The 9,841-nt window shown below is 35.6% G+C and overlaps 1 protein-coding gene across 1 annotated transcript in view; it reads left to right on the top strand.

The window, feature by feature from the left end:
• The first annotated feature begins 871 nt into the window (after positions 1–871).
• bonsai (28S ribosomal protein S15, mitochondrial) overlaps positions 872–9,841 on the top strand; it is a 10,561-nt gene continuing 1,591 nt past the window's right edge. The window contains exon 1 of the mRNA XM_018514606.1: positions 872–1,179. Within this exon, the coding sequence (XP_018370108.1) occupies positions 941–1,179 (239 nt within the window). The 5' untranslated portion in view covers positions 872–940. The remainder of the gene's footprint in view (positions 1,180–9,841) is intronic.

The following is a 9,841-nucleotide window of genomic DNA, read 5'->3' as shown; positions in this document are numbered from 1 at the left end:
TGAGCGACGAGCGATATCCAATAAAAACTCTGCTTTTTCTCACGTGACGTCGCAAAGCAAAGCTCTCATTGGATATCGCTCGTCGCTCATCGCTCATCGCGTCCAGTGTGCAGTAACCATAACACATGAGGCATAAGAAATTGAACCAATCAGAGTTTCTTTATTTCATAGAAAGGAAGAAAATGAAGGATTTCGATTGGCACATTTTTTTATGCATTACGTGTTATGTTGCGTGTGATATCAACCAATAGGAAAGATTAATCCAACCCAGATTGGTGCAAACCCGATCGGGCCGAAAACGCTAATAGTCGATTATTCTTCTCATATTCTATTGTGATTGGTTAATTTTCTACGACTTAAGATTCTACGACTGCTACGTCTTCTATTGTAGACCCTGTTTTAAGCGGGGAGCACAGATTCTTGCATAACGCATAATGGCTACTGCACACTGGACGCGATGAGCGATGAGCGACGAGCGATATCCAATAAAAACTCTGCTTTTTCTCACGTGACGTCGCAAAGCAAAGCTCTCATTGGATATCGCTCGTCGCTCATCGCTCATCGCGTCCAGTGTGCAGTAACCATAACACATGAGGCATAAGAAATTGAACCAATCAGAGTTTCTTTATTTCATAGAAAGGAAGAAAATGAAGGATTTCGATTGGCACATTTTTTTATGCATTACGTGTTATGTGTTATGCATAAGAATATGTACCAATCGAAGTTCTCCGTTTCTTTCCCTTCCATGTAATAGAGAACTCTGGTTGGTTCAATTTCTTATGCCTCATGTGTTATGCGTTATGCAAGAGTCTGTGCTCCCCGCTTTATAGTTTGAAATATCGATGCTGAGTTTACATTTGTTCCAATTTGTTCGTTGAAGAATCCAAATACCTTCAAGTTTTATTGCATATACATATAATTAAAAGAAGGGTAGGAAAGTATGAATATAATGATAATCAATTATAAGCAAATGACGAGGATAGCCACCAGTTTGTTGACAAACGGTGGTAACCTTTCAAGAAAATACGCTACTGCTGTAGCCGATTACAAAATTACTTGGGTACGACCAGAGAAGGTGTCGCATTTGTCATATGAAAAATCTGGTGATCAAGGATTAAAAATTGATGTCAAATCATCTGATTGTGCCAAAATGTACAATGAGTTACCCGAACTGAAAAAGTAAGTATTAATGCAACTATACATGATAATTATTTAGAATACTCCCCGCCCACTTAAAATCTTAACAAAAATATGCTTCATCGATGCGTTTTCACTCGAAACGAAAGAATCTGGCAGAAAAATGCGGCGGTCGGCCTCGTAAATTGATTTTATTAAGCATTCAAGTTTAAAACTTTAGAGGTTAAGAGATCTGTCAGTCCGACTCGATATAGCGCTATGTAGGTATATGTTCTGCATCTGCATTAATCACATAAATTTTCTGCTTCACAAACACGAATTCACTGCTAATACAAAAAATTGTGTGCTTAAAGCAGTGAATTTATGTAATTAAAGCAGAATGTATACATAGTGCTGTATCGAGTCGGGATGACAGATATCTTAATCTCTAAAGTCTCAAACTTATGCTTAATAACTCGATTCAGAGGCTGACTGTTGCATTTTTCTACCAGATTTTTTTCCATTTTGAGTGAAAATGCGTTGGCAAAGTATATTTCTATTAAGATTTTAGGTAGGAGAAGAGTATTCTATTTTCTAAATAATTACCCTATAAATAAATCCAAAATGTGTTTAGTGCCTATTTGAGTCTATACACCAGATGTAATTGTGTAAATAAGTCCTTTATTATAATCTTCAATATGTTTTGATCCTTTCTTGGTTCGGATCCTTTTCAATATAAACTAACTACTATCTACATCACTGAACTCCCTAGAACACTATATAGTCATATGAATTTAACAATCAATTCTTACTTATTAAATAATTTTTAACTTAAAACTTAACATTTTATTTACATGATACATTGTTAGTTCTATGAGATTACAGCGTTACTTGTCATGTTGCCAGTCAACAAGCGAATGTCCTGTCTTACATATTGATACTCGTTATCTCATCAAATGACTGACAATTAGAATAAAATGGAAAGATTGAAAACTAAACTTTTGTAAATAAACAATCATATTTAAACGTTCCGTTTGCAAATTCAAACTGTTTTCTTATCCACGTATATGAATCATTTCTGATATAAGTCTTATTTAAAATCATTTCTTCATCAAGTATTTTTATGTCATCCCACTTAAATTCATGTGAAAAAACTAATCGATTTTTCCATAATTATTGATTTCTGTTACATGTTTCAATTTATATAATTTTTATGTTCAGATATTCTGGCTTTTAACGTTCTACCCGTTTGACCAATATATGTAACATTACAATCTTCTACAAGATATCTTATATACTACATTACTATGTAACATTTTACTGATTTTATCTTTCTGTACCTTAATTATATTATTAAGTTTGTTAATATCTTTATACGCTACTCTAACATTTTTTAATTTGCTAAATTGATTTTTAATTTTATTCGCTATGCATGCAATGTATGGTATTGTGAAATGATTAATATTCTTTTTATTAATATTATTGTTATCTTGATTTTCATTATTCTCCGTAATACTGTGTTTACATTTCTTTAATTTACTACAAATTCTTTTCTTCATTGTATTAATAATTAACTGCAGTGGATATATATCCATTCTTTAATAATATTTTTATGATCTTGTCTAAATTCTTTTTATGAAATCTAGGATGAGATAAGAATAAAACTCATCTATTAAATTATATATTAGGTGTACAACTTTGCTTCCGCCGTTTTTTCCGAAATTCGTGACTTTATTGTAAAAAACTGGTTATACCTTTATGATTCAAAGTATTGTCCATCGCTGGCCACTACTTTCTCCCATCTTTCGGGCAGCGTACGAATCCTGCATCGAAAAAACTGGTCATCTTTTGAGGCGATCCACGAATCGATCCAATTTTTTACTTCTTCATAAGACCGGAAGTGCTGATCGGCCAGGCCTTGTGCCATTGGTCGAAACAGGTGATAGTGGGAGCAACGTCTGGAGAATATGGCGGGTGGGATAGGACTTCCCATTTCAACGTTTCCAAGTACGTCTTGATTACTTTCGCAACATGGGGTCGAGCATTGTCATGCTACAAAATCACTTTATCGTATCTCTCGTTGTATTGCGGCCGTTTGTCTGTCAATGCTCGGCTCAAATGCATCAATTGCTTTCGATACCGATCGTCTGCGATTGTTTAAGTCGGTTTTAACAGCTCATAATACACTACGCCGAGCTGGTCCCACCAAATACAGAGCATGACCTTGGAGCCGTGAATATTCAGTTTGGCCGTCGACGTAAAAGCATGGCCGGAAACTCCCCATAATTTTCTGCGCTTGGGGTTATCGTAATAAACTCATTTTTCGTCCCCAGTCATAATGCGATGCAGAAATCCCTTCCGTCTTTGCCTTTCAAGCAGCTGTTCACAAGCAAACAAACGCTGTTCAACATCTCTCGGCTTCAACTCGTACGGCACCCAATTTCCTTGCGTCTGAATCATTCCCATGGCTTTGAGGCGTTTTGAAATGGCTTGTTGAGTCACTCCCAATGATCGTGCCAATTCTTCTTGATTTTGATACGAGTCTTGATCAAGTGATGCTTCCAATTCTGCATCTTCGAAAACCTTCTCTCTTCCACCACTATGCCGGTCTTCGACGTCAAAATCACCGTTTTTGAAGCGTTGAAATCACTCACGACATGTTCTTTCACTAATAGCGGCCTCACCATGAGTATTTGAGAGTATTCGATGATCCTCAGCCGCAGATTTCTTCATATTGAAGCAGAAAATTAAAACCTCCCGCAAATGACGAGAATTTGGCTCGTAAACTGACATTTTCAATCGAGAGTAACTTTATGATGCAGACACAAATCGACTAATCTTTCTATGGGGTTATATTGACAGATGCCCAAGTTTATTGTATGACGTCTATGATCTATTTATTTCGACCATCACTTACCGCTAAATGTTAGAAAATAGTACTTTTATGTAATTGCTTCTAACTAATTCTGATAGATCGCTTGTTTTTTAAAAAGATGGTATTACTAGCGTTGACATAGTAACTTGTTTATAATTTCTGAAGCTCTTTTGTTTTGAATCAATTATTCTACGATAGAAATGAGCTAGCTAACCATGACGGGCGCGTTCTGTGTTGTAAGGCCTTGCAATAACGGATTTATAAGATAAGTTTAGTATAAGCACAATCATCTTTGTGAAACTCAACTTGTTATCATTACACTCATATTCAGAACTGATATAATTATAAAATGTATTACACTTATGTATTCTTAACTACCTTTCTCATGTGTTCTCATTAAATATATTTGATTTGCTATTATACAATATATATGACATATGATTTATTAAAATAGTATATAACTATTGAAATCCTATTAAAAGGTAAATAGCCCTATTCTTTATACATTAATCTCAACACTAAAGCCATCTATAGGAAAACGGCAGAAACAAAGTTGTACACCTAATATTACTCCTATTTTTTGCGTTAATGGATGTTGTGAAAAATAGTTGAGAAATTCCCCGATGAAGTTGTTTTTTGATATCAATCGTAAATAATCTCATTATTCTGCTTTATCAGTGTCACATCCAGAAAATTTAGCCTGTCTTTACCTTCCTCCTATGTAAACTGAAGTCGCTTGTGATAATTATTAAATTCATGTAAAATTTTTTTATGTTATTATGGTTGGTCGCCAACGCTATGTTGTCCACGTATCTCATATAGAAACTAGATTTTAATGTTAAACTGTTAAGACACTTATATTCCAAATCTTGTAATACAATATTTGCTATGATAGGTGACAACGGTGAGCCCATTGGAATATCAAATGTTTGTCTATAAAATTTGTCATTAAATGTAAAATAAGTAGACTCTAACACTAATTGTATTGCTGTGATAAGTTCCTTTTTTGTTAGTACAGTTTTCCTTTTAATTTCTTTCTATCTATTATTAATACCTGTTATAGCCAATTCTATCGGAATGTTAGTAAAAAGAGACACTGCGTCCAATGAGTATAACTGATCTTCATTTTTAATTTGTAATTGTTGTATATTCCTAGTGATTTGAAAACTATTGTTAACTGTATATTTATTTTTATCTAAACTTTCATGGAGAGAATATTATGCAAGTACGTGGCCAAATTGTGTAATGGACTACCTATGTAAGAAATAATTATACATAACGGATTATCTGTTTTATGTACTTTAGGTACTCCATATGCTCGTGGTAATATCGGATTCGATTTGTTTAACCATTTATATTTACTATCATTAATGTATTGTTTAGTTTTGCATCTCTTACATAACTCATTCAACTTGAAGATTATCTTGTTTACTGGATTGCGTGTAATTAATAAATAAGTAATTGGCCTCGGTAGTCTAATGGCTCAGGACGCTCGTACGGTTTACAAGAGATCCGGGTTCAAGTCCCGGCCGAGGTAATATTTTTCGCAATAAATTTATTAATAGTTTTTATAGATTAACATCTTTATAATATATGATGCTTGATTGTAGCATCAAATTATTAAATTGTTTGTCAATTTAATTCGCGATTACTAGAGTAGTTTTAATTGCGTTTATTTAGTCCGGAAAAAATTCGGCGCGCAGTTTGAAAAAGACTACAATATGGTATATATGCAAGTACATATATAGTATATATTAGTAATTCAAGATTGAATTATTTAAAGCAACGAAGATCCAGCTCCAACCGTAATAGGCCGTTACACCCTAGTATTAATTGAGTTTCTCAAATATACGGTCGTAAATATATTGGTTAATAAATAAGTATCAGTATCGTCAAGTAAAGCTTGCATTTTAGCTACATAATCGTATTTTTCCATGGCCACCACTACGTTCCCTTTATCCGTATGTGTGTATATAATATCCGGATTCTCTGATACAAAAATTAATTGGTTATTTTGAACATATTACATAACTTTTTTTCCATCATATTTCTATTGAAGTTCAAGCTATTAATATAAGTAATAAAATTATTCCTTATTTCTGAAATATTTATATTTTTAATTCTATAAAAGTTATTTTCTATGTTTTTGACTATGTCTATCGTGATCGCTTTAAGGTTTTTCAATGGCAAACAAAAGTTTTTTCCAAGCTGTAACAAAGTTTACACATAATTCGGAATACATGTTTTTGTAATATTAACAAACCATTTTGTATTGAGCTCATTGATATCATATTTAACATTCACAAAATCCATTGGATTAATTTGTATGTTGAAAGTGTCAATCTGTTTATTATTATGTTCATTCAATTGCAACCTGCTACTACTTTCCTTATTCTCATCAAATTTTTTGAAAGTATACACATTACATTGATAACACAGGCCTGCAAAATTGGAGGTGTTGAAAGTTGATTGGGATTTAACTATGTTTTCTTACGTAATTTTTCGCCCTGAATCCGAATCCGGCTGCAGAATTGCTCTATCACATCGAGATTTCGAGAAATCTTAACCCAAAACAGCCAAATAAGCCATTTTCGCCATATTTGAAATTCAATTAAAAATTGATAAAATTTTTGTCGTCTAATCCATCGATGGTATCATTTACTACTATACAGCCCCTTCAAAATCCATTTTGGACCGTCCTAAAGCGATTTTTTTTCCGGAAATACAGCAATTCGAATTTCGATAAATTGTATCTCGTAGAAGCCTAATCTCTATACCGTTGTATTAGAACAAACGGTATTTCTGGACAGATTAGCTTATTCTTTTATCTTTTGTCATGGATTTTGAAGGGGCTGTATAGTAGTAAATGATACCATCGATGGATTAGACGACAAAAATTTTATCAATTTTTAATTGAATTTCAAATATGGCTGAAAATGGCTTATTTGGCTGTTTTGGGTTAAGATTTCTCGAAATCTCGACGTGATAGAGCAATTCTGCAGCCGGATTCGGATTCAGCGCGAAAAATTACGTAAGAAAACATAGTTAATCTCTGCGTAATCACACAAACATTTTGTCAAAAATGTTTATCTTTGTGTGACTACACAGAGATTATCTCGGTGAAAAAAAACGTACGGCGTTAAAAAAAAATATATTTTGAAGATAAATGTTGACACTTTCAGATGGCGTAAACGAAAGTAGAAAAAAAAATTTACTTCGCTAGCAAAAAAATTACAAATATGTCAAAAAACGTCAATTTTGACACCTTTAACCTCACTTTTCTCAAAAACCTGACGTGATAGAGCAATTCTGCCGCCGGATTCGGATTCAGCGCGAAAAATTACGTAAGAAAACAGTTAAATCCCAATCAACAAAACCATGCAGGCCTGTGTAATTAATCGTTCTTGTTTCTTTATTATTATTCATATTATGTTTTTATATTAACCACTCCAACTTATTATTCATTTGCTTATTTCCTTCTGATAATATTTATTTAACTTTAAATCTTCAGTGAAAAAAAATCATCATTTGATAAAGAAATGATTTTAAATAAAAGACTTATATAAGAAATGATTCATATACGTGGATAAGAAAACAGTTTGAATTTGCAAATGGACACGGAACGTTTAAATATGATTGTTTATTTACAAAAGTTTAGTTTTCAATCTTTCCATTTTATTCTAATTGTCGGTCATTTGATGAGATGACGAGTATCAATATGTAAGACAGGACATTCGCTTGTTGACTGGCAATATGACAAGTAACGTTGTAATCTTATAGAACTAACAATATATCATATAAATAAAATGTTAAATTTTAAGTTAAAATTTATTTAATAATTAAGAATTGATTGTTAAATTCATATGGATATATAGTGTTTTAGGGAGTTGAGTGATGTAGATAGTAGTTAGTGTCTGTTACATCAGCGCAAGCACAGTCCGCGGTTGCACTGTCTTTTCGTGTTTGTTAGTTTACTTATTGTCGGGGGAATAAAAACTCTTACAGCACTGATAGTTTCATTAAGTATGTATTTATGAATCGAATACAGAGTCGGACGAATCTAGTTCGTCATCGCATCTCGCGCTACATTCGATGTGACTCACGTCTTTGCCGACGGCAACGCCTAGGGGCTTTCGCCCTGAGCCGCGACTGTAAACGCCTGGGGCGAACACCCTGAGCCCTTCGTGGACAACGCCTGGGGTATTCGCCTAGGGTGGCACACGACCGCACGACGCACACGAATCGTCACTACCAATCGACCGCGTAACCTCGCGCGATGCGTACACGACTGCGGACCTCGAAGGAATGAATTTCCGCATGGACTCGCTCGTCGAAAAATCACGACTCGGCCCCCTCCCGTCGTTATCGGAAAAACTCGAGATCAGTCGATCTAAGGCCGAGAATCGGCGATCTAAGGAGCCGCCGGTCGTCGGCGACGCTGACCGTGACAAGCGCCGCCGGTCTTCGCGGCACCGGTACAAAGAATCCGTCTTGCCGAACCCCTAACGGTGCAGTCGATTTAAGATCACTGGACGCCGGTCCCAGATCACATAACGCCGCGTCTCTCTGTTCTCGCCGATACCTTTTTTGATTCTTGCGACGACACCGTGTATATGCGTATCGCTGCGTGTGTGCTTACCCCCTTTTTTTATGTACATTACGTATCTGAGCTCAGACGCGCGCCAGTTAGTTTATATTGAAAAGGATCCGAACCAAGGATCGAAACGTATTGAAGATTATAACAAAGGACTTATTTACACAATTACCAGGTATGTAAATATGAAACCGGAATTTACCAATAGATGGCCATAACTGTCAATGTAGTTGCCGTCAGACCACGTCATTGACGCCATTTCCTTGTTCTGACATCTGACAAAGATTTCCAACTCACAACAATACAAGTTTCATACAACAGTATAGTTTGTAATAGCGTTGAACATGTCGAATTTTGTGCCTGGAAACTACGATTTGCGGACAGCAATGATTTTCTGTTACCATTTGAAGAAAACTGCTGCAGAATCGCATCGAATGCTTATCGAAGCTTACGGTGAGCATGCTCTTGGTAAACAGTGCTTTGAGTGGTTTAAAAAATTCAAGTGGCGATTTTGACGTGAGAAACGAAGAACGTGGAAAACCACCGAAAAACTTTGAAGACAGCGAATTGCAAACATTGTTGGATGAGGATGACGCTCAAACTCAACAACAACTCGCGGATCAATTGAATGTGACATACGAGAAGCCGTCTCCATACGTATGAAATCCATGGGAAAGATCCAGAAGATGGGAAAATGGGTTCCACATGAACTGAACTAAAGACAGCAGGAAAACCGAAAAACCACTTGCAAAATGCTGCTCGCCAGGTACAAAAGAAAGTCATTTCTCCATCGAATTGTGACTGGCGATGAAAAGTGGATATATTTTGAGAATCCTAAGCGTAAAAGATCATGGGTAACTCCAGGCGAACCATCGACATCGACTGCAAGGCCAAATTGCTATGGACGGAAGACAATGCTCTGTGTTTGGTGGGATCAGAAAGGTGTGATCTATTATGAGCTGTTAAAACCTGGCGAAACCGTTAATACTGAACGCTACCGACAACAAATGATCAATTTGAATCAAGCTTTGCCTGAAAAACGACCGGAATATCAAAAAGGCAACGTAAAGAGATTTTGCTTCATGATAATGCACCATCACACACAGCAAAACTGGTCAAGGAAACGATTGAGGCGTTTGGTTGGGAAATACTTTCGCATGCGGCTTACTCACCAGACTTGGCTCCGTCCGATTACTACTTATTTGCATCGATGGGACACGCACTTGCTCAGCAGCGCTTCACTTCTTACGAAGATG

This window comes from Trachymyrmex cornetzi, unplaced genomic scaffold (assembly GCF_001594075.2).
Source record: "Trachymyrmex cornetzi isolate Tcor2-1 unplaced genomic scaffold, Tcor1.1 scaffold525, whole genome shotgun sequence".
NCBI classification, from domain to species: Eukaryota; Metazoa; Arthropoda; class Insecta; order Hymenoptera; family Formicidae; genus Trachymyrmex; species Trachymyrmex cornetzi.
This window is presented reverse-complemented; position numbering and strand designations above follow the sequence as displayed.